Genomic DNA, 25,417 nt, shown 5'->3' with positions numbered 1-25,417 from the left:
AAGGTGTTACATCTCCAGCCGTGTTCATGTATAAACTTATTCTTTTCTTCTTGTTCTGTTTTTCAAATTCTCTTTTTTTTTCTAGCTCATTTGTATCTTGGTTTACGATACTATGTCTTGTGATGTATTTTTTGAGATGGTTGTATGTTGTGGACATTATTTTCAATATTTCTATGACATTACTCTTTCTAGTAAATCTTGGATTACTTTATTTTATTGCACTTTATCATTTTTGTGACTAAAAAGGGATAATGATTGCTTGAGCTTTTGCTATGATCGGTTATTTTGGATTTTTCTGTGATTGGTTCTTGGTTGTTGATTATTGATCAACTTTCCCAATTTGATACTAAGATTTTTTGCTTGTAACATTCATTATTTCATTATTTATACATGATTATATTTTTCCCACATACACTATTTTTTACTATTATTGTTGTTTGAATGTGTGCAAGTCACATGTTTTCAAGATTTCTAAGATTTGCAATTTGTTGATTGAAGAACATTGATTTAGAATGCTTGGTTTAAACATCAAAGATGGTATGATATGTAACTCCATTTAAGAGTATTTGATGGATCATTTTATCACAAAAATTTTCAAATAAGGAGATTGTTATTTGTTAGTAAGTTAGCATAGCCAATTTAGGTAGGCAATTTTGTTGCAAACATTAGTGGCCTTTGAAGATAAGAAATTGTAAACCCCAAAATTTGTCCCAATTTTTATTTTTACATTAATTTTTAGCTCAATTTTACTCTTAAATTAAATTCTAATTACATATGATTTTTTTGGCTCACTCACCATTTAATTATTACTTTTTATTATTTTATATATTATTTTATTTTATTTTATTATTATTACTTTTATTATTTTTTTTTTTATTATTATTATTATTATATTTTCTTTTTCTTTTTTTCTCTCTCATCTCTCTTCCTACCTTCCCAACCATCCCATCCACTCTTTCTCTCTCATGCCCATACCCCCCACGTGACACCCATACCCCCCTTCTCTTCTCCCTTCCCAATTCTCTCACCTCTCATGTTTGTTTTTTCTTTTCATTGTTTGTTCTCATTTTTCTAGGTGGTCGGTCCCCATCTCTGCTCTTCATTTTTTTTTTTTTTCCTTCTCCCCGCTTTCCCAACTCCCACACACAGCAATGGCCGGCCCCTATTTTTTTTTCCCTCCCCATTCCACTTGCTCTTCTTCTTCCAGACACTACCCTACCACACACCCCTCTCATTTCCTTCCTTCCATCCATTCCTTTTTCTCTTTTTTTCATTTTTTTTTTTTTTCCAAAAAAAAACCCATCAATCCCTCCCGTCGCTGATAAGACCACCGGACAATCGCCGAGCCACTACTGATTGACAACTCCCTCCTTCCCTCTCTCACTCTTCCATTTCCTCAACTTTCTCTCACTTTCTCATCCTTCCTTCCAAAATTTGAAATTGTGTAAGTTTTTTTCCCTTTGATTTTAATAGTGATTGTTGTTGAAATTGGGCTTGTGTGTTTGTTTGTGGGCCTCACGTTTGGGCTTTGAAATTTGGGTATGGGCTTATGCATTTATGTTTATTTATGGGTCATATGTTTGGGCTTTGAGATTTGGGTATGCATATTGGATATCTAGTTGGGCTTAATTTTTTTTTTTTTTTATTACATGTGGGTTCTATATATTAAATTTGGTTTGGTTTTAGTTGTGGATTTATGTTAGTGTATTAAATTAGGTTTGAAGTATGAAATATTAAATTTAGGCCCAATTAAATTTATTTTGATTTATCATATTTTAAACTTTAGTGAATTAATATTAAATTTAGGCTATTTTTGTTTTTGCATAAGCCCATTCTGCAATCTTGTTGGTTGAGTACGAATTTATGACATGTGGAGTATGAAATTTCATGGAATAAAGTGAGATTTTGAAAAATTGTAGGAAGACAATGAACTTGTTGTAAGCTTGTTTGGATACACGTTTTATTTTTCACTATTTGGTTTTATTTTTATTAGTTCTTGTAAATATTTATTTATATATATTTACTTATTGTGTACAGAATTAGATATCAAACAAACCAAAAATTTTGTTTAAATAAAATGAATAATTCAATAAATATGTTTTAATAAAATAATAACTTTAAAATATTCTTCTTAATAAAAGAAAGTTTTTTATTAATAATAATTAAAAAAATGCTTTTAGAAAAATCCAAAAAAAATGTTTTTAATAGAATTTAAAATTTTGTTTTTAATAATAATTGTCCAAAAATTTCTTTGTTTAAAAAAAAATTGTCCAAAAATTATTTTGTAAATAAAGTTGTTCCAAAAATTAAGTTTAAATAAAATTGTCCAAAAAATATTTTTTTTTAATGAATTCTTTTTCCTTAATTAAAATGGGATTAAAAATTTTTTTAGAAATAGAGGATTTAAATTTTTTTGCTTTTTAATTAAAAATTCTTTGCAAATAAAGTTATGTCTTTTTAAATAATTTGTATAAATCACTTTTCTTGAATGAAAACAAATTTACATACTTTTGTAAATAAAATTATAAAAATTCATTCTTTTTTGTAAAAACAAGTAAAAATAATTTTTGTGCTCAAATTGAAATTTTGTAATAAATTCTTTTGATACAATAAGTATAAATAACTTTTCTGGAAATTAATATAAATAAAATTGAATCAAATCACTTGAAGAAAATATTTTGTAAATAAATAAATTGAAATCACTCATTCAAAATTGTTTTTAATAAAATTCTTTGAAATTTATTGAAAACTAATTTTTTTTAATATTTTTTTTATTTAGTTCAATAAATCATTTTGGATAATTCTCTTATTATTTATTTTGTGTATTCTTATAATTAGATTTCATCATTATTTTTGTATATATTGATTTTCATCATGACTTGTATATACTCATTTACATGATTATTTTTCTTAATATTCATAATTAATTAATTAATTGTCACAATTCCCTTAATTCGTTTAGTAGAGGTCGTATGTATACGGGCTTAGAGGGGTGTTAGGGCTCACCACCGTACCTTCCCAATAGGCAACCTGACCTTTGGATCCACATTCTGTTTTTGCAAACATGTCTTTTCCAAATAAATAATCACACAGGATTTTCTTTCTTATTTTGTTTTCCCTTTAAAAAAATTAAAATAAGTAGCGACTCTAGGTGGTGTTTGTTTTTTAGCTGAATAGAAAAAGTCAAAATATTTGACTTTTTCTATTAAGCTAAAAGTACCTTATTGATATTAACCAATGTAATTAAAGTGAACTTGTTATTAATAAGTTTAGTTTAATTATGTTTGTTGATGTCAATGGGTTACTTTTAACTTAATAGAAAAAGCCAAATATTTTGCCTTTTTTTATTCAACCAAAAAACAAACATCAACCAAATCTTTTTCTAAAAATCAATTTTTCACAAATAAACGAAAAGCGAGTCTCATCATTCGAGTGGGGACGCACGTGAAAAACGCATGTCCACAGATATCATCATAAATCCTAACCTAGGGCTACTCAGGTAAGCGTGATTGAGCATGTACAGCGGATAATAACATTAAAGGGTGTATGTCGATTGTTATTTGATTGTGTAAAAATAATGTGCAGAGGAGTGCCCTAGAACAATAGCATCATTATTCTTCAATACATTCTCATCACTTTCAAAAGCCTTATTTTTTATTAAGGTTTGTTCATGGTAATTGATTGCACCTTCAAATTATTGAGGAGTTCAATGAGGGGTACAAGATGTATCACAAACAGGAACACAAGTGTAGATATTGGTTAGTATAAAACTCTTGAGAGAAGGTAATGTCTGTTCCAGGTAATATTATGTACTTACTCTTTCATATTTGATGGATTTATTCTAGGATTGGTGTAGATAGTTTTTCAAGTACATCACATGTCCATTGTGTGGTTGCATTTTATTTTGATATTTGACTACCACATATTAACTAAAGAAATTCATAATTGAGATAATAAAATAAAATTTGAGTTTTAAAATGAAGATGTTCACACTTCTCAATTTCCAGATGTTCGATCCACCCTTAACTTTTCAACCACTTCAACTATGATTTTTCAAAGTAGACATTCTCCCAAGAAAATGACACTCCATGGTATATACCATGGAAGAAGACTTACATTTTTGTGATTTACAGTCTAGGAAATGCATATAGATGGAGACCTTGATCCATGTGAAGGGTGAACATGGTTCGATACCTGGCCTCCTTCCTCTCATCCACAAGTTTGAATTTGAAAAAGTAGACAAGAACAGCAGCCAAGATCTTCATTTGCCTATAAGCAAATTCCTTTCCCAAGCAAATCCGAGGACCAGCCTGACATTGAAAAATAATGAGAAAATACTTCTTCCTTGTCACGATATATATCGATATATATAAGATCGATGAATCAAGAAGTGTGTGGTATATGTAGTTGGAAAAATGGCTGCATACCTGAAAAGCAGTGAATTTAAAAGGACTTTCAGGTTGGAAAACACCATTCTCAAGCCATCTTTCAGGTCGAAACTCCCCCGCATCCTCACCCCAAATGCATCTCATTCTCCCCATGGCATAAGCCATGTAGCACATACCATCTCCTTTCTTTACTTTGAAGCCATCAGGAAGAATATCATCTTCTTCTGAATGCTTTCCATCCTGTATTTAGAGTACAATAGATTAGAAAATTCTAGTTTTAAGTTGCAATTTTGTCTCCTTTAACTTCTAAATAATTAAAAAAAAAAAAAAAAAAGTACTGGAATTTAACCAATTCATTAAGGTGGAGCTGCTTCAAAGAATCTGAACCTGGGTAGTGACCAACTAGAAAAGCAAACAAGTCAACTAGGACAAGAAATATTTGCATTTCACCGATCACATCACCAAAATTAATTATATTGTGGAGGTTTGAATGGTAACTTAAGTGCAACTACCCACCCATTTGCAACAATTTTCTTATATACACTCTAAAACTCAGTACCACAGTAGAAAAGAAAACCAGGTTTTGAAAGGATCTAACAAAACAAATAGGCCATGTTTGGATAAAGGAGCACCATTCCAACTCTTCTCCCACTTCCTTTTAGTGGTAAGAACAACTTCTTGTTACAATATATGTCTGACCCACAAAACCAGAGACGTATAGGTACATAGCATAGAAATTGAGCTGCAATTGAGGAGTATTTCTAATCTGATCCCTAATCTCAAATATGAAAAAAGAAAAAAGTGCAGGTGGAAGGAGGAATCCCACCACATAGAATTCCCACATAAACATAGGAAAATATATGATGATTATATGGCACTGCCAAGGTTGTGAAGCCCTTTGCACCTCCATATTGTAACCAAGGAGGATAAATGGAAAAGGGGCATGGGCTTGGATCAAAGTGTGTACACATTACCATAGGGACTGCTGGGTAGAGTCTGAGAGTCTCAGTTAACGCTGCATGAAGATACTGCATCTTGTCGAGGGCTTTTTCTGTTATCTTCTTGGCAAACTCATCAGCAGATATGTTAATCTGAGCTTTAGTTGCTTCTCTCACCTCCAGCACAACCTTTTCTTGAACCAGAGGATGCTTGCAGAGCAAGTAAAAGAACCAAGTAAGCGTGTCAGCAGATGTGTCCTTACCAGCAATGACGAAACTGAGAATTATATCTCTCAAATATCGATCATTCATTTTCTTTGGATCCTTCTTACTCTCCAGCAGAAACCTTGATAATATATCCTCTTTTCCTCTCTGGTTGCCAAAAAACTTCATTAGTCCATAACACACACAAGGAATACCTTTTTAAGGTAAAATTTACTTACATCAAGCTCTTTATTCTTCATCTGCTCCCTCTTGCATCTAATTAATTCAAAAATAAAACTGTCAATGACTTTGATGTTATGCTTAAGAGCAGCTTCCAAGCCTAAATTAAGGAACCTCTTAATCCTCCATAATAGATCGACATATCTCCAATACACAATGACATTAGAATCATCAAAGGCTTTGATGAATTGATTTCCGAAGACATCTGAGCCAGATAGAGAATTAAGGTCAACCCCAAATCCCACCTTAAAAATCGAGTCCAAAGTTGATTTCATCAACATATCCTAAAAAAAAAAAAAAGAAATGAGAGAAACACAAGCTCCTCAGTTATTCAATACTGAATGCAAAAGTTGTGCCTGCAATCAAGGAAGAGGAAGAATGAGACTATTGAATGTTAACAAGATTTATAATAGCATATTTACAAACCTTTTTTCTCTAGAAGAAAAGGAGTGTACCAAACTTTGAAACTTAGTCATGTAGTTAACTGAACATGTAAGAATTTAAACCCTAAAATCAAACTTTTTACCTACTCCATAGAATCAGGTGGTACCTAAAAACCTGAAGCGAAAATTTGTAATCAAAGTCATTTAATTTAGAAGTCCTGAAGTTGTTTTAGAATCGAGGATAATGGCCCATAAAATTCTACAGCTTCTAGCCTACTACAAACCTGCAAATCCATCATTTGCTTAGCTGCAGCCACCATAGAAACCTTCAAAACCAATTTTGCAGCATTATCTTGAAAAACAGAAGTACTGAAATCTCGCAAAACTTTCGTTGAGAATTCATAACTTGCAAGCTTCCGCTGGTGGCGCCATTTTTCTCCATCCACTGCAAAAATTCCATCCCCAAACAGATCTTTCATTATGTCACAATGATACTCCCCCTGCGGAAACATCACAACCAAATTTCAGTTTTAGTGAATCCAAATACTGATGAAACCTAATCAGCCAAACGAAATTTTATTACCTTGCCATAATTGATGAAGTTTGTTTTGAGTATATATTCAACATTAACTGGATCAGCAGTGTAAATTTCACTATGTGATGGCAGGATCATACGGTAAGTAATGTACTTCTGGGCAAGAGATGCTTGATAATCAAAGAGTTTACTGAAGTGTATAAGTTGGCTGAACACCGGACCAGCTACTGGAGGCCGTTGATCCTTTGACATTACCTCTCTTATGTAAACAAATAGAAATTTAGCTACAAATATCATCAAAAAGAAACTCAGTATTCCAAATAGTGCTAACATAAAAGAGCATGCAACATAGAAACCCAGAAGAATCAAGATCATGACAGAAGCAAAGAGGAGAGCACCCATTCTGGACAATGTTGTAAGAAGAATACCAAAGAAAACTATAAATGAGAATTTTTTTTATGATTAATGAATTCAGAACGTTAATATGCTTTATTTGAGAAAAGGAAAGTTTCATAATTTAAGCTTTCATTGGGATCATTCGTAATTGAGATCTCAATCCTTGGGATTGTCTAATTATGAAATTTAATACTGATCATAGATGTGAACCCTTCACTAATTCTACCTAAAAATATACTGTGTTGATGATGATTGACAGATTCATCAATAATATTTTTCACAGCACCTTGTCTTATTTATTTGGACCATGAATATATTGCCTCTAGTATCCTTGTAGTGAAACTAATGGAAATGATTCGTCATATATTAGAAGAGCTCATGCATGAATTATTAAACCCATCTCCAATCAGGATGGTACACATCTAGGGGGAATACACAGTCAGGATAACATGTCCTGCCTCATGCTTTTTCCATATACTTCCACTTTAATGTATAAAGCATATTGAGAACAAGATAAGATCCACAATGGCAAAGGGTACCACAGCATTAAAATATACTGGATGCACCGACCTTTAGTAGCATGAGATGCTTTGTTTCTTGACATACATGGGCAGACAGATTCACAGAGAACAAATGAAGTATCATGAAGAAAACTTCCACTACCAATGAACTCATGAACTATAGTTCAGGATCCAGCAATGACATATTAGAACTCCCATGACAATGAGCTCCAGCCATGACACATGCAGTCATGGAACCCTGTGGTTTAAAGCGAAGTCTAAATTTCAAATATTTAAGTTACAACTAGTACAGCAGGCCTGTTTCTTCTGTTACAGGTGTTGCAACTTGACCTTAGTCTCATTGAGATGAAGAGTCACCATAACCAAGGTTTATGTTGTTGAAGTATATATCTTCCCCTAAGGCGAACCATGATGTGGTAATGGATGGGTTCACAGAAAATATATTATGAGAGGTATCCTCAACTTTTATCCTGTCTAATTTTGTATTTTTGACAGTGGAAACATAAGTTGCAGTGTCCTGGTTCGTTTGCTACATGGTAAGCTAACCAAGGTCTCATGGAAAATACATAAAAACACTGGTTACAGAAGTGTTTTCATAAGAAGAAAATAGTATAATGTACCACGCTTCTGTTCAACACTAAAGTTCTAAATCTGTTAAACATCCAGATCCAAAAAACAAGAACTTGTCTGAGAAAAGGAATTTTGCTTGAAGGAAGAAAAAGATTATTTCAGCTGTGCTCTTGAGTGGGGCTTCATTTTCAGGCCAAGTGATGACTAGAAAGTTGTCGATTACAAGACTATGCTTACTCGTCTTATTGAATGCGCCTCCCTCTCCAACTCTCATGTTTTCCTGTGCACTGACTTGGAACAAGAAATAACAAGAAATTCAATAATAAGATTTTGAATAATCCAACACAATGATAATTTTGGCATAAAAAGAAAGATGGAATCAAACTCAAGGCAGAAAAAGAATGAAAGTTGAAGGTCTTATCAGGAAGCAACAGAATTATTTGTAATAGTTTGAAGCAATACTGACTGATTTACCTCAATATATGAGTATCTTTGATCTTCACATGCATCTCAGGTCCTTGAAGGTAATGGAGGGTACACAGATCTAAATTTTCAACATTCTGAAACTTTCTGACAAAGTATATATATGTATAAACATGAGAAATAATTTGCCCAAAAGCCAAAGCGAGAACTTAATATCACCTTCACATCTCTGTCCCCACTGGTTTCTAAATAACACCATGCATCCCGCCTTCCATCTTCATCACATTATTTAACCCATTCAGGACCCATTCAACTTCCCCCATTACAACTTCAGGTGATCCTGTCACTGAGAACTCATAAACAACTCCACAAATTTCAATCATGCTACAGCCTGGAACTGCCTTTTTTATCCCTCTTTCTTTCATTAAGGCTCTAACTCTCTTCAAGTCATCAAATTTGCTAGCCTTTGCATATAGATCACACAATATCACATAGAAAGCATGGTTTGAAGGATCCAAATCAATTAAATATTGGGCCACTTTTTTTCCTAATTCCACATTCCCATGCATTTGACAGCCTCCAAGTAATGCACCCCAAACAAACACATCTGGTTGCATTGGCATGCATCTGATAAGCCCCTCTGCCTCTTCAAAGAGTCCAGCTCGGCTAAGTAGATCAACCATGCAGGCATAGTGATGGACCTGTGGCTCAATCAAGTAAACACACCTCATCAAGTCAAAACACAGACGACCTTTCTCTACTAAGCCAGAATGAGCACAAGCCAACAACAGCCCAACAAAAGTCACATGGTTGGGCCTCACCCCTAGTGTTTCCATCTCTTCTAAAAGATCAAAAGCCTCTTTACCAAGCCCATGAAGAGCAAAAGCTGAAATCATGGCAGTCCATGCCAAAATATCCTTCTTAGGCATCTTTCTGAAGACTTCAATTGCACTTTCCACACATCCACATTTACCATACATGTCTACCAATGCTGTTCCGATTACCATATCACACTCTAGGCCACTTCTCTTCAAGTAACTATGCACCCATTTCCCATGATCAATGGCACCCAGAGAAGCACAAGCTGAAAGCACACTAGCAATAGTAATCTTGTCTGGTCGAACAGTATCATTGCTCATTACCTGCATCTCAAAGAAATATTCTACAGCCTCCTTTGGCTGCCCACCCTGAACCAACCCAGTTATAGTTGAATTCCAAGTAATAACATTTCTCTCCTCCATCTTCCTGAACAGACCCAGTGCTGAGTCAATTTCCCCACTTCTTAAATACCCAGTAATCAATGCGTTCCAAGAAACAACATCCCTGTTTGACATTTCATCAAACAAGATCCGTGCAGTACTCAAAAACCCACACGCTGAGTAAAAACTAATCAGAGAATTCTGAACAAAAAGATCACCATGGAATCCAAACTTGATTATTTGGCCATGAACACTAAGACCCAAGCCACCACCATCCCTCTTCGTGCATTCCTTCACAAGGAATGGAAAAGTCAGGTAATTGGGGGCAATGCCAGAACAGAGCATTTGCTTATACAGAATTATTGGCTGCCACAAACCAATTTCATCCACGCCATTGTCTTTACAGGCATAGGCTCTGATCATAATATTGTACACAGAAAGACTCGGGTTTTGTATGAGTCGAAAAACATCAGTAGCATAGCTGAGGGAGCCCCAATCTGAAATTGCACAAACGAAGAGGAGACGAGTAATGAGGAAATGGTAGTGGGCTTTGGGTAGGTGGGGTGATGTTATGATCTGGGAATGAATTTGTTTGAGCTTTCTCATGCTCTTACATTCCTCAATCAAGCCGGAGAGTCTGTCCTTCAGATGTTCCAGCATTCTTCCCACAACTGGTACCTGCAAATAAGGGCGGGGACTTCAATAACTAATTTTTCAAAATTTAATGAAGTTACACTTGTCACTGCATACACTCTTCTTTAAACTAATAAGATAATTAAATAAATAAATAAATATATGTAATAATTAAAAATAAAATATTATAAATGAAAATTATTTCCAAAAACTAATTATAAAAACTATTTTCAAAAGATGTTTTTTGAAAACTACTTTCAAAAACGTTCAAAACAAGCCAAAAATGAAATTATTTCAAATCTGTCTAAGAACTGTTTGTTAAAAACAGTTGTGGGCTCAAAACTGTTTTTAGAAACAGTTTTCACAGACTTAAAAACAAGTGTAAGAAGCACCAACCATTTACGAATCTTTATACAACAAGGCAAGGCAAAAGAATTGGCACAATCAAAACATAACCGTAAACTGAAACGTTTTGCTTTTCTTTTTTTTTAATTTGAGGATGAAGAACCAAAATTCTCAAGCAGAAAGGAGATTACAGATGGAAACAGAAGAAGAAGCACAATCGAAAGGCATCCCAAGAAATGCAAATTTTATTATTACAGAGGTGATGGGAAAAAAATTGCAGGAGATGATTTGAACAATTATTGAAAATTTTCGAACTCCACGACCTGCGATCACCATCTTGTGTACAGAGAGTAGTTTACATGATGGTGTCTCTGACGTCCTAAAGAAAACCTTCGATTCCTCGGCCTGCTCTTGCTTCCCGGTATAAAGTGAGGGCTTCCTCCATGACTTTGGCTTGAGCCAGCAATTGAGCTCTCTTCTTACCAGATGGATGGGTAGAAAGATAATCTTTTAGTGTCGAATCCCCTGCCACCTTCCCCAACTTCTCATACACTCTGGGTGCAATTCGAGGGTCGTATCCTGCTGAAGCCATCAATAGCAAGCCAATGTAATCTGCCTCCATTTCCATCCTAGTACAGACAAGTGAGAAAAAACTATCAGCTGAGCTCTTACTAAGTTCTCATTCACCATCTTGTTCCACTAAATGGGTGTAAGCCCATTTTGTTTCAGAAGCTGATGGGATTTGGATAGAAGCAGTGGGAGTGAAAAGTAACATCAAATACAATAATAAAACAAAGCTTACTTGTTCAGCATTCACGAAAACACAACAAACAACTAAATTGTAATGATAAGTAGAGCTCAGATGCGAAATAAAGTAAAAAAAGACCCACCCCCTTGCTCAGCCCCCCTCCCCAACCCCAACTTGAAACAAATGGATGAAATGGAAAAATGAGGGGCAAAACCTGTCAAAATTATAGTAGTTATAAATATGGCAACACATGACATGTTGGCCAAGAATGGTTCCCTGAACACTGAAGGTAAACTGGTATGAAAGTGGTTTGGTTGTTCTATCAATGATCTGAGGAAAACAAAGCGATTCAAGCATTCTATATGTTATTTGGGGTTTAGCAAAATTTTCCCAGAGTTCAAGTGGATAAATTTAATATCGATTATTCACTGAAATTCAGCCAAATCTTCCTAATCACTAAGATAAAGACTTTTATCAGAAACAAAGAAAAAAAAACGGGATTCTCCCATAAATTTATGAATCCACAATCATATTTGGCAATGTCAACTATGCTGGAACTCTGGAAAAGACAACTCAAAATCATTTTCTCCACCTTAAAAGTAAGTTTTATTTTGGCGTGAGAACATACTGAGAAACAATATAGAAAAGATAATAAGGGTACATGTTATAAAAGGTGAATTTTTTATCACATTAACATAGAAACTTCATCCTCAACAAGAATATAGCAATCCTTCTCAGCCAACTTTACAGAAAAGTTAAAATTTTCATTTGGTTCTCCAAGGAAGAATGATAACTGAGTCAGTTAACCATCTTCAAACTTAATTTGTCCATAAAGTAGGACTGATACTGCTGACTTATGGGACCCATAGCCAAAGGATTCTCATGAGATGCAACAATAAACACCATGGCGCCAGTTCCCTCTTGCAATCATCCTCCAAGGTTATTTCAAGAGGAAGCATCATCGACCATTGCATGGAGCAATCCACATGATTCTATCAGGTTATGAGGAGTTGGATTGAAAAGAAATGTCATCTTGCTCACAGATTGAAGGGACAACAAGCAAGATCACCCTCACAATACATAGGTAAATCCATCAAAAAGAATAGATAAATCTATCACAATCTGCTTATCAGATGGAATATTACAAGACTCACAATGTCAAACATTTGCCTACTATAATTGGTCAAACTTTTAACACTCAATGAATAAAATTGAGATATTGGGACTTGTTCCTACAGCAAGGCACAGAATCAACCTCTAACCCTGGTATGACAGATAACAACTCAATACCTTACCAAAAAAATTACCACAAACCTGACCCAGGGGCCATCTGAAGGCTGCCATATATTCCTATTTTTCCCTGATGATAATTCAGATTTAAGATTTCTCCATAAGAAGACTTTCATGCATTTGATATTATACTATGAGATATTCATAAACTACTTTAGGTAAATCAATGGAATCTCAAAAACTAAAAAAGGAGAACAGTGATTTATGTACAACCGACTTAAACTTCAGCAAAGGTTGGTAACAAGGAATTGACACCTGTAAGGCTCATCGATCATAGAGGAAATAATGAGGATGAGAGACATTTTTATCATTGTACAAATGGGTGCAAAATAGTATCAAGAAGAAGCACAACAGGACTTCTTGGAACTGTTTCAGCAGTCAGAAAAATCTTTCAGTTTTTCCTTTCTTTTTTTTTCTTTTTCTTTTTTTTTTTTTTTTTGATGGATAAAGCAAGAGAGTATTATAAAAAAGGAAATGCCAACAGAGTGCCCTGAAGTGCACAAGAATTGTTTTTTGGTAAATAAGTAAATAAATTAGAAGTGCTTGAACAAGGTGCACTAAAGTACACAAGGAGTATACAAAATGCGCCAAAAGGCAAGCAAAGGCACCAAAAGGCAAGGAAAAGGAAAAGAGCAACAACAAACCACTTTCAGAAAGAAAACCAATGCTCTAACGACCTAGAAAAGAATAATGCCCCCAATCAATCTTCTTGTAGGCATACCAAAGCCTAGGTAATACATTACAGGAGATGAAAATTTTCAAACAAGACATTTTCATGGTGGCATCATTTATTATATATACCTAAAAACTCTTTGTTCAAAAAAGTCTTATGCAAATTGAGGTCTTCATAGGAAGATTCTAATTGTTTAAATATCTTACATCCCAAATCAATTTAGATAGAATAATTCATATTGTTGAAGTTATTGATCAATCAATGTTCTCAGAAATAAATTTGAACAAGAAGAAAAACTCAAATATGAAGCAAAAGAATGAAGAGGCAAAACATACCTCCTTGAAAAAGGAAGCCTTAGAAGGAGAGTGGACATTGCATGGACAACATCAGGCATAATGAACTGATAAAGTATCAATTGCAGAATGGCAAACCACAGGTTTTTTGTTATCCCTTCTGCTGCATGCCGAGCCACAGCATGCCCAATCTGATCACCAAGGAAAACAAAAGACAAAAAACTTAATCCCCATTTGAATTCTTTAAATCACACATGAAAATCGGCCACATTCCTTTTCCACATCCAACAGAATGACAGTACCTAAATACTATAGAACATATACCTCATGCCCAATGATGGTTGCAATCTCGGCATCCGTCCTAAAATGCTCTAACAATCCCGTAAAAACCACAATTTTCCCACCGGGCAAACAGAAGGCGTTCACAACAGGCTCATTCACCACCAGAACCTCCCAGTTCAATCCTTCCAAATGCTGGGTCGTTGGCCGTGACCCGCGTTCTTGAGCCTCCTTCCTACTCTGATGAACCCACTTATCATCAAGAATCTCATCATCTTTATGCCACTTCCCCGGAGGGGTGTCCATCAATGCTGCCAATGTTTCACGCGTCCTCGCTTCATCAATCATAAAATCCCCTTCCGCCGCATACCCTGGATCGCTCCACACTCGTTCATGACTCAACCCTCTCTGCAACGCCTTGATTATATCGTTTGATATCAACCTCACACGCACACTATCTGGGTGAATCGCCGGCAGTATCTTGCCCTTAAAGGTGCCTTTGAGCTGCTCAAACTGCGCCTCCCCTATTTTTCTTTCCATGCTTCTCGACAAAAGCACGAAATGGGTCCTGTTTGTGTACGGAATCGCCTCCAAATTCCCAAAATACACAGTGATCAGAACCCCAGATCCCACCACTACAACAATGAACACAGTCCTTGGATTCTGAAACCACCTTCGCGGTCCTCGCGGCCTGAAATGCTGAACGCGGTACCGATCGACGTAGTAGTACCGCCTTGCGCCACCAAGAAATGGATTGGGGTAGCACCGCTTTAGTCCAATTTGGGAAGAAATCAAAGAGAACGGAGAAAACCCAGAAACCCTAGAATTATTTGAGCTGTAAATCGAAGAAGGATTGTGGGTGATTCTGGAGGTGGGTTCCTGAATTGGGGTTCTGGGTATTGCGCTCCGAAGCGCATTGAATGCAGACTTGGCTCTTCTATAGAAAGACATGGTTGTTGAAAACCCAATTCAAGAATGATTCTGAATGAATTTGAGCAAGACGAATATGATCATCTTCAATGAAAAAAGAGAGAATTAGAAGAAGAAACAAATGGAGGAGACGTAGGAGGAGGATGCATTAAGCAGAAGAAAAGTGGGTATTTGTTATTTAGACAGAAAGTAGAGGTTTCTGGAAGTGGACTAGACACCTTTGGAAGCGCTATGTACCTGCCAACTATACAACCGCTTCATCCCCTTCCACTTTTTTCTCGTTTATAAATCCATTTTTATTGTAGTATTGCTGTCAGCCGGGAAAATCACAGTAAATTCTCCTTCAAATGGGGGATGATTGCAAAATCATAGATTGTTTCCACAGAAAGACACTGCGGGTGAAATCATAATCCCTCTACCAATAGCAACCTCTAGAATTGCGCCTTTTTAAGTCATCCCTCTTTTCCTCAAATGGCCATTAATAACTAAATATGCTTTTTTCGATAATATAAAAAAACGTTTCAGATATATTTTTAATCCTCGTTATTTATACTTTAATCTTAATCTTATTTTTCTGGATCTTTTTACCTTCGTCTTGTTTATTTTGACTAATCCCACCATGTACATTCAATCATGAGTGTGGGTCCCATCCCTCTACGCGCAAAGCTTCTCTCCCGTCCAAATCTGTCGTGACATTCATATTCATTGTGCAAGTAACAAATGATTTGAAACGTTATATCATGAGCGTAAATATTTATTTATAAGACTAATTATTAGTATTTAAAATAGTAAAAATGCACTTGAAAATATTACATTAGAATAAAAATCCATCCAACATCCAAATTCAGGTATAATAAAAGCTCCTTAAAAAAGTTATAATTCATTTCTTTCAAAAACTAACTTAATCTTTGAAGAGATGCGTCGAAAAAAACCATTCAAACACATCTTATTGTAAAAACATTCATTATTCACTTAAAAGAAGTTAAGAGAAAAAACATTGTTGGTCATGTATCAACAATAAGGATTAAGAGTTTGGTAAATACCGGTCGTATTTTAACTTCTCATATTTCATTTCATTTGAAATCGTCACTCAAATCAACCATTTGTTTTCTCAAATACCCATTTAGCACCTGTTGTATTTCAACTAATTTGGAATGCTTACACGAGCCAACCCTATTTTTTCTCAAATGCCCACGGTCAAAAAATATTGGGTTTTCACTTTTAATTAAATTTATATTCTAAAAATGTTTTTATTATTATTAACTAAGGTACAGCTTCTTTTTAATTTATTTGAAGATGTTTTTTTCTTTAAATCTATTTAACTCTTAATGAGAAAATATAACTAATTTTGGAATATTTATAAATTTATTAAATATTTGGAAATTAATTTTAACTAACACTTTTTTTATTATTTTCTCATCATGTTATTAATTAAAAAGTGAAAATGAAAATTACAAATTAAAAATAATAATAATAAGAAGAAGAAGAAATAGGAGTCTTATTACTATAGTGAAGAAGTTTGTTTAGCTATTTCAAACTCCAAAAAATAAATCATAATTTAATATATATATATATATATATATATATATATATATATATATATATATATCCATCCCTTCCCATCATTTTTCCACTATTAGTCATATATACTAATTTTATACAAAAATTGATATAATCATTATAAAAATTAATAAATTTTTAAAATTTGGGTTTCTTTTTTTAAAAATATTTAAATTTATAATTTTTATGAACAAAAAATAAATAAACATCCTTCAATGAAAAGATAATTAAAATATATTTTTTAAATTGAAAAACTTCTTTTGCTATTTTTTATGAATAAAAAATATATTTTATTTTCCTCTGCCTTTTCTCGATGATAATCCAAAAATTATTTTAAATTACACACATTTTAACATGTGTTATAATCTCATATTATAATGGTAATTAATATACATGTTAGAAATGGATTATGCTAATAAATTAATATCAATCATGTTCATACAATATACTTCTTTTCTTGTAGAGTATATGAGACTTTTTTTAAGGATACACCAATTTTAGTTAAGAATGCACCAAAATTGAAGAGTGTACCTAAATTTTAGTTAAAAAATAAGAAACCTAAATTTTAAAATTTTACTAATATGATAATATCAACTTTTGTATAGAAGTTATATAAAAGTAGGATATATGGCTAATAGTGGAAAAGCAATGGGAAGAGATAATGTTTTTTCCCCTTTTTAAATTTATGATTTATTTTCTATGGAAACTTATTCACTGTAATAATAAAAAAAATTTAGTTTGATAAATAAATAAATAAAATTTCTATTCCAAAATTATATAGTCATCTAAATAATAAAAATAATTTTAGAATATTATTTTAAAATTAGTAGTTCAAATCGACACTTTCCATTGTACATAGAATTTCATGTCAACATAACACTAATAAACATATGTCAACATCCCATTAGATAATATGTGGTGGCATTCGACCCCCCAGTACACAATCATGAAAGTAGTGCCAAGTACCAACAGATACTCCAGAAAGCAATTTCCAAACATAGAAGCTGACATCAAAAAGTAGTCTCAAGTCCATAAATATTCTGATGATCTCGACAAATAACAAAGTAACATACTGTCTTCAGTCTTTGATCACATTACATCCAAAAATTTTGAATTCCAAGTGGGGTAAGAAGGAAAAACTTTCCCCAGAAAATGACTAACATGACAACCAAAAAGAATATATGTGAAAGAAAAATACCCTACGTTCTGTTATCCAGGCTTCAAATTTTGGAAATTATATTAGATCATCAAATAAATAAATCACAAAACTAATTAGCCTCTGCAGTTCGATCGAGTCCTCAACCGTTCTTCTGTCACAGATATGAGGCCTTCACCATTTGTTGCTGCGGCCCCTCCCACGGTTGGAGCCACCAGAAAATCTATCATTTCTTCTATTTGAAAAACCTCCACCACCCCGACCACCTCTTCCCCCTGAGAACCTATTACTACCACCACCTCTTCCCCCAAAGCCACCACCACGGCCACCACCTCCAAATCGTCCCCCTCTTGACTGGTCTCTTTCTTGCAAGCGTGGCAGTGCCTTCAACACCTCTAAGCTCACATTAGCTGCATTCTCCTGACCTGCAAACATAAAAAACCAGGGAAATTCTTTTAAGGTGATGATACTAGCAAAGCAAAAAAACTGCAGATAAATGCAGAACTAAAATAACAGCAAAATCCATTATGTGTTGGAGGTAGCATAAAACAATGCAAGGATTTAAGACTGCCTCGTAGTTTCCAGCAAAAAGGAATTGCCACAGTCAAATTCCACAAAGTTAAGAACAGAAGGTACCAGCGAGAAATGCGTCCAGGTCTTCAGTTGCTACATCAAACACTGCACCATTTCCATCAGCTGTGAGAGCAAGGCCCTTAATTGAATCAACCTTATCCTCAGGCAAGAATCTTCTCAACACCCCATATGCAAAACTGAAAAATGGCAACACGGAAACCATGAATCAGACAAGGCTTGATGCATTAAAAATATTTAAAATGCCAAAGGCAACCAATAATTAAATAAAATTCAAGCAAGCAATGAGCATACACTCTCTTTTTCAATAATTATATAGCAGTTATCTTCAATACTACCTGCTATACAATTGAACTAAAGGAAGAAGAACTTGCATGTGAGCTTCAAACCAAGTAGAGAATCTTTAACCACCTTCCTCAAGGAGACTACTTGTGGAACCATTCTCACCCATAGCAATCAATGCCAAAAATAATTATGATAAATGTTTGAACCACCCAACCACCACCCCACAAAAACCACATCCAACACAAAACAAACAAAAAAAATCCAACAACGTTAAGACAATTGTAACACCTCACACGCATTGGTTGAAAACAAGCATACACCTCAAATGCAATCGTCAGATGCTGGTTGACCTACAAGCCACATACACAAGAAATAAAATGCTTCACGGGATGTGAAGCAACCAATGTAAACAGTGTGCAACAAGAGCGTTCACATCTGAGGAGCATGTCTCAGAAAATATCCAAGAGACTATCTGTCACATGACAGATACACCAAGTAAAATTTGGATATTACTTAGAAGTCAAAATCTGTGTTGCAGCAATATTTTTCCATCACCACCAGGGCAGGAACCTTGGATATGTTGGACACTCTTTTAACTTGTGCCAATCTCCATGTCATGTAACCAAATTTTCTTCCTCAAAAATAATTAGATGCACAGGTTCTAATTACTAAAACCTAGTTGTTTAAGAATGTACAAACCATTGATTGCTTTGGGCAGATATTAAAGTAAAAAAAAATTAAAAAGTGTTCCAAGTGCTCACGATGGTGTGTAGATTGGTCTCCCAGCCTCAAGAAGTACAGTCACATGGTTATCCAGGGAGGCGAGAAGTGATCTACTCTTTATCTCAGTATAACCCTGCACAAGAAGCAACCCAGTGTTTTCAGAATTTCAATCAACAGTAGGATATCAAAGCTCAAATGGAAAACAGGATGAAGATTCCTAAGAACTTACAGAAGCCTTTGCAAGTGCTTTTGCAAGCAACTCAACTGCTGATAGACCAGAGGTGTTCAAGAGCTCCTCAGCAGCAGATTTGAATGCAGGAATCACACTGCATTTCAGAAGCATGTTAATATCCAAATCTGGCAAAACAGTAAGTTTTCATCATTCAACACAAATAGCTAGTGTACCTATCAGAGACTTGGGTGATTGTTTCTGCAGCTTCTACACCAGCAGATTTGGCAATATCAGCAGGTTGAGGAGCAGATACATGTTCGAATTTTACTCCAGACTCTCTTTCTATCTTAGAAACATTTGACCTTCTTGGATCAAAAAGCATTACAGCAACCCCAGTATTGCCTGAAAAAAATAATATATATCTCTATCCGTCACATAATCTATTCAAAACCATAAGAGACATCTGAAAATGGATTGACATTTACCTGCTCTTCCTGTGCGTCCAGATCGATGGATGTAAGCTTCGACATCTCGAGGAGGCTCACACTAAAGCAAGAAAAACACTATCAGTGTATTTGAGAAGCATAACTTGAAAGGTCCACACCATTTTTGTGTTAGTCATGCATGCATATATTACATCTAATGAGAAATCAGTGCTACTTCTGCACCACTCTGATACAGGGTCCATATTTTGCCATGCTTAATATCAAATTGCATGCCAAATATCAACTTGATCAGATCAGAGATTGTGAACTGCTCATTGTAAAAATAAAAATAAAAAAATTAAAGAATAAAATAAAAAAGCTCCAAACTGGACCTCTACTTTTACAAGCAAGCACCCGTGATGAATCAATAGCAATTTTAGCATGCATGACATGACAAGCATGGGAGTGGTATCTAATCCAACAATCTCCAGGGCAAATACTGGGATTAATGAAGACGGTATATATGGTGTAAAAGTAGCATTCTTTTGCCACAGGAGTGACCAACAGCAGCTTGTCAATATTAATTGGAAGCCAAACCTGGATGATTAACTGCACATCATTGATGTCCAATCCTCTTGCCGCTACATTTGTGGCCACTAATGTCATGAATTTGCCAGACCTAAATCCAGAAAGCGTGACCTACAATAAAAAGAAGAATCCATCAAGAGACTCATACAACCAATATTAAGCTCGAGTTCATTAGAAGGAAATATGACAAATTTCCTGGGGCTCATACAAAGTGACACCAACAAGGTGCATTCTAAGAACAACTTTGGTACTGGTAACCATATAATTATTTATATTCATGAAGAAACTTTAGACTTCCATAGACTTTTAAGAAAATTGATCAGAAACTATTCAATTTTCCACCTAGATGAAAATTAGGCATAACATAAAATTGTAGGCAAACAGCAAAGAGAATATGTTAACAGAACACAAATGGAGAAGCAAACCAAACAAACAGATACACAAGTAACATTCACAAGCATCCTCATAAAATGAACTGCTGTCTCACGAAGCTATTTATGGATAATGCAGTTATATGACATGTAGTTGCTTGCCCAAACCCCACTTGCTTAATCTTGACAGGTGCCCCCAAATAAAAATTTACCTCACGCTGAGACTGCTGAATGTCCCCATGCAAAGCTCGTGCTCCAGGCAATAACCCAGCAAGTTCAGAAGCAGAATCCTTGGTCTCAGTAAAAATAATTGTTCGACCTCCACTGAATTAAGAGAAAAGACAGGAAAAAAAATGCAATGAATTTATAAAGAATATCACAAAAGCATGGCTCAGAGGCAGTCAATAGTAGAAAAACTTACCTGCTATAACAGCGAATAACATCAGGAATGACCTGGGATCTGGCTGAACTAGAACAGGGAAGAACAATATGCCTAACATTAGTACTGGCCTTCATTTTTTCATTACCTACAAGGTCTGCTGTTTTCAGGGTTGGTTTAAGAAACCTAGAAGAAATCTGGCAATACAAAACACAGGACTACATCACATAAGAAGCAGACGAAAATATAGAAGTAATTGTTACAAACACATGAAATAAATGAAATATAAAATTAAGAAATTGTTATTTATTTGTACTCTTAACTCAAAATAGAAATTATTCTAATAGGACAATCATGGAAAGAAAACGTACTTCTTTCACCCAGCCAGGTAATGTTGCACTGAAAAGTAGTGTCTGAACTTTGCTTACATCCTCCACCTTGCCTGAAAAATCAAACAAAAGGTTGGAAAAAGATACAATATCCTACCAGCTATTAACTTCCACCATTCGTTTATGTATGCACACAACTAATAATAATACATGGAATGCATTTAGTGGCCAAGACTTATCACATAAAAAAATCCAATACATCTAAGAAAATCTAAGAACTTGAGAGAATTTGAGATGCCTCCCAAGAACACATGAGAGAGAGAGAGAGAGATATTTGAAGAAGATGTATACTTCACTTCTTCTCAGACTCTCCTAGGAACCTTTCCATGGCCAAGCCCTTAGGACTCTCCATGGGGACCCAAACCTCGGGGTGTTGACCGCCCCACAACAACCAGTACCAGGTAAATTCAAGGTATCATCAGTGGCAAGATTTGATCCAAGACCATCTGCCACCTACTAGAACCACACTTCCTACTATTCACCTTGACCAACTAGGCTACCCTGGCGAGTAACATTGGAAAAGACGTATACATCAACATTTCTTAGACTCTCCTACATCAACATTTCTCAGACTCTCCTGTATCAACATTTGTGAATGTACTAGAGAACGTGCAAAGGGGCTAAATAACTCTTACCCCTAGAATTTCCAGCATTCACAGGTCATTTCCAAATAAAACCAAAAATGGATTTAGGCATCAACTCAATCTATACACAGAAAATAATATATTGTAGTATATCCTACCAGCTATTAACTTCCACCATCCTTTTATGTATGCACACAACTAATAATAATACGTGGAATGCATCTAGTGGCTAAAACTTATCACATAAAAAATACAATGCATCTAAGAAAATATAAGAACTTGAGAGAATCTGAGATGCCTCCCAGGAACACACAAGAGACAGACAGACAGAGATTTGGTGAAGACATATACTTCACTTCTTCTCAGACTCTCCTACGTCAACATTTCATAGACTATCCTATATCAACATTTGTGAATGTACAAGAGAAGAATGCGAGAAGAGGCTAAATAACTCTTATCCCTAGAATTTCCAGCATTCACAGATCATTTCCAGATAAAACCAAAAATGGATTTAGGCATCAACTCAATCTATACACAGAAATAATATCATTGTAACATATGTATGGATCTGAGGTATATTTTGATAATAATATGAAAATCACTATAATTTATTAATGTGCTAATGTGTCAATAGATTTGTTCAATATTCACACTGGCTTATATACTGCTACTCCTACATGCTGATACATAAATGGAGAATTTATTTAATTCCGCTTTTCATAATTTAATTCAGAAAATCAAGAAATATCATAAAACAATGCACCCTTAAATGATGATTAACATACCTAGAATAAGTTCAACATCTTCAACAAAACCCATCCTCAACATTTCATCAGCCTCATCAAGGACACGGAACTTTAAAGAGCTGAAGTCAATATTTCCCCTCTCTATGTGATCCTACAACATGATTTGCTTGGACATCAGTATTAGCATGAATGGGATACAGAACACTAAAATTTTTACATGCAAATAAATCAGCAAAATTAGAACAGGGGCTAGAATGAAATTGAAAAAGAAGAAAGTACCTTAATACGGCCAGGTGTTCCCACAACAATATCAACTCCTCTTTTTAGCTTAATCTCTTGAGCTTGGTAAGGAGCACCACCATATAAACAGCATGAAGTTAATCCTATTGCCCCACCATAAACATCAAAATCTGCATACACCTAAAAATAACCCCAAAAAAATTAAAATAATTAGATAAATGGTTACTATAGAGGCAAGGGCAGATTCCTCAAACTAAGTCCTTGCATAATACCTGAGTTGCCAATTCCCTGGTAGGTAAAAGCACCAAAACACATGGTGGTCTCCCATATCCAGTCTTTCGTGATCCTCTGTTGGGCCCATTTATTAAAGACTCCAAGATAGGCAACACAAAGGCCAGTGTTTTTCCCTGTAAGAGTGTAAAGGATAGTTACAGGAACTAGTATTCGACACAGGGATAGAAGTCCAGTAGGACCACCCATGCAATGAACAATAAACCATTAATTAAGCAAATGAACAACAAGAAACTTGACACTGCAGGAAGGACAGGAATTCATTCTATTGCGATACTAGCCACACACAAAACATGGACAATATGCAACATTAAATCAAGTTTGATTTTTTAAAGACATGAACAGGGTTTTACTATCATTTTTTTTATCAGAACAGGGTTTGACTATCATTAGTTTATTCAAAACAAACATACACATAAAATTCGAAAGATGTTTCAGACAAGCTCAATTTCTTCTACGTTAATGGGCTTGGATATATTTTAGACTTGCAACAAGAAACCCTACCATTCAAGAAAATGGCATTAAGCACACAAAAAATGGATCAGAAATCCTCAAAACCATACCTGCTCCAATAAGAGCTTTGGCATAATTTAATTTAAGGAAAGTTCACATCCTTCAAGACCACACCTCTCACTTTTCAAGCAACCAGTTTTCCTACAGACAGATATTTACTAACAACTATGCCCAGATCTTGAATCCAATCCAGAGCTGAGAACCTTAAGCCTTTAGGAACCTCATCCAAACAGCTCTTCCCAGCAAAATAATTTATTGACTCACCTCTGTCCAGTATTCCAAATTAGGTCAAACTCAACCAGATAGCCCAAATTGATTGCAAACAACTCAGCAAGTTTTTGGTTTCATTCCTTTTCACTAAAATTTATTCAAATTCACCATCAGCCAATTAGCTTAATATAACTAGATAGGAGATTCTTTCATGGCTAATAGATTAAAACATTTCGAGATTAATTCGTACTGAACCTAACCAATTTCTGAAGAAATCAGATACTATTTAAGAAAAATTTGCAAAAATATAAAACAAATAACACATTATAAATGCCCCATCACGTCTTGATCTTATATTGTTTGTAATGAAAATTGAAAACCCAAAACTCAACTCCTTTTTACCCATATTTTCTCAGCAACAAAACAGACACCAAAATCATACGTACCTGACCAGTACGCGCCCGGCCAACCAAATCAGACCCATCAAGAACGGTATCGAACGTCATAGCCTGAATGGGAAACAACGCCTCGATCCCCTTCGACTTCAGCTTCTCCCTAAGTGGCTCCGAAATCCGAAAATTGGACAACGCGTTAGGGTTTTCCTCTGCCTTCCCTTCTTCCTCTTCCATCTCCGGCACCTTTAATTTCTTCTTCTTCGCCTTCAAACTCGAATTCACCGGCTCACCCAATTCAGAGCTCGTCTCGCTCATCTGGTCCTCATTATCGTCATCAATCTCCGAAGCTTTCCGCTTCTCCTTCTTCTTGGTCTTTTTCTTCTTCAAATCCTCAGAATCAGAGCCCGAGATCTCTGGGTCGCTCTTGACCCTCTTCGATTTCGACTCCTTCTTAATCATTGAGGCTTCAGTTTCTAAGGTCTTAACCTTCAACTTCTTCTCCTTCTTGTCTTTGGATACTGAAACAGGATCAGCAAGGGAAAGAGAAGGCATGGTTTTCTAGATAGACAAAGCAAATAGAGAGAGATGGGGGTTTCGCCTGCTACAGAGTGTATGGCAGTGAAACGCGGTAGCAGGAGCAAGAGAGGAAGAGAAGGGTTTTAGGGTTCTGAATTTATGGTGTTGGCCGTGGAACCATTCTAGGCCGTCAGATATTGAACCCTATTTTCGTTTAGATTATCACCGTTGGATCACTAAATTTCCTAAAAGATTGGACTAAACCGGTTTTTCATACACTGAGAAAAGTATCCGG

General features: G+C 35.1%; 4 protein-coding genes across 10 annotated transcripts; all 4 read right to left on the bottom strand.

Annotated features, from left to right (window-relative positions):
• Positions 1 to 3,945: 3,945 nt before the first annotated feature.
• Positions 3,946 to 8,943, bottom strand: LOC117933596 (cytochrome P450 704C1-like). Of its 6 annotated transcripts, XM_034855029.1 has the most exons (9): positions 8,818 to 8,943; positions 8,650 to 8,719; positions 8,413 to 8,462; positions 6,737 to 6,972; positions 6,438 to 6,653; positions 5,770 to 6,054; positions 5,363 to 5,698; positions 4,428 to 4,628; positions 3,946 to 4,310 (listed from the first exon to the last, which is right to left on the bottom strand). In XM_034855029.1, the coding sequence occupies exons 1-9, from the start codon at positions 8,855 to 8,857 to the stop codon at positions 4,128 to 4,130; spliced, it is 1,617 nt and encodes a 538-aa protein (XP_034710920.1). In that variant the 5' UTR covers positions 8,858 to 8,943; the 3' UTR covers positions 3,946 to 4,127. The 6 variants fall into 6 exon arrangements, with proteins under 6 accessions (XP_034710920.1, XP_034710923.1, XP_034710922.1 ...); XM_034855032.1 differs by having other exon boundaries at positions 7,655 to 8,466; positions 8,650 to 8,842; XM_034855031.1 differs by having other exon boundaries at positions 8,413 to 8,466; positions 8,650 to 8,842.
• LOC117933305 (pentatricopeptide repeat-containing protein At5g66520-like) lies at positions 8,921 to 10,457 on the bottom strand. The gene is made up of 2 exons (XM_034854675.1): positions 9,036 to 10,457; positions 8,921 to 8,938 (listed from the first exon to the last, which is right to left on the bottom strand). Exons 1-2 carry the CDS (start codon positions 10,455 to 10,457, stop codon positions 8,921 to 8,923), a joined length of 1,440 nt encoding a protein of 479 aa, XP_034710566.1.
• LOC117933597 (mitochondrial metalloendopeptidase OMA1) lies at positions 10,399 to 15,384 on the bottom strand. Of its 2 annotated transcripts, XR_004654321.1 has the most exons (4): positions 14,104 to 15,384; positions 13,822 to 13,970; positions 11,099 to 11,404; positions 10,399 to 10,475 (listed from the first exon to the last, which is right to left on the bottom strand). XR_004654321.1 is itself a non-coding variant. In XM_034855035.1 (3 exons), the coding sequence occupies exons 1-3, from the start codon at positions 15,007 to 15,009 to the stop codon at positions 11,155 to 11,157; spliced, it is 1,305 nt and encodes a 434-aa protein (XP_034710926.1). In that variant the 5' UTR covers positions 15,010 to 15,384; the 3' UTR covers positions 10,883 to 11,154. The 2 variants fall into 2 exon arrangements, 1 of the variants encoding a protein (XP_034710926.1); XM_034855035.1 differs by lacking the exon at positions 10,399 to 10,475 and having other exon boundaries at positions 10,883 to 11,404.
• A 2,152-nt stretch (positions 15,385 to 17,536) lies between these two features.
• Positions 17,537 to 25,259, bottom strand: LOC117933567 (DEAD-box ATP-dependent RNA helicase 7). The gene is made up of 14 exons (XM_034854989.1): positions 24,658 to 25,259; positions 23,470 to 23,604; positions 23,237 to 23,377; positions 22,997 to 23,108; positions 21,610 to 21,680; positions 21,281 to 21,435; positions 21,072 to 21,183; positions 20,498 to 20,599; positions 19,961 to 20,021; positions 19,709 to 19,877; positions 19,533 to 19,629; positions 19,342 to 19,436; positions 18,341 to 18,474; positions 17,537 to 18,129 (listed from the first exon to the last, which is right to left on the bottom strand). Exons 1-14 carry the CDS (start codon positions 25,156 to 25,158, stop codon positions 17,879 to 17,881), a joined length of 2,136 nt encoding a protein of 711 aa, XP_034710880.1. The 5' UTR covers positions 25,159 to 25,259; the 3' UTR covers positions 17,537 to 17,878.
• Positions 25,260 to 25,417: the final 158 nt, after the last annotated feature.

Source organism: Vitis riparia, chromosome 16, assembly GCF_004353265.1.
Source record: "Vitis riparia cultivar Riparia Gloire de Montpellier isolate 1030 chromosome 16, EGFV_Vit.rip_1.0, whole genome shotgun sequence".
Classification (NCBI taxonomy): Eukaryota; Viridiplantae; Streptophyta; class Magnoliopsida; order Vitales; family Vitaceae; genus Vitis; species Vitis riparia.
Note: the sequence above shows the minus strand (reverse complement) of the source record. Positions and strands in the feature narration are given on the sequence as shown.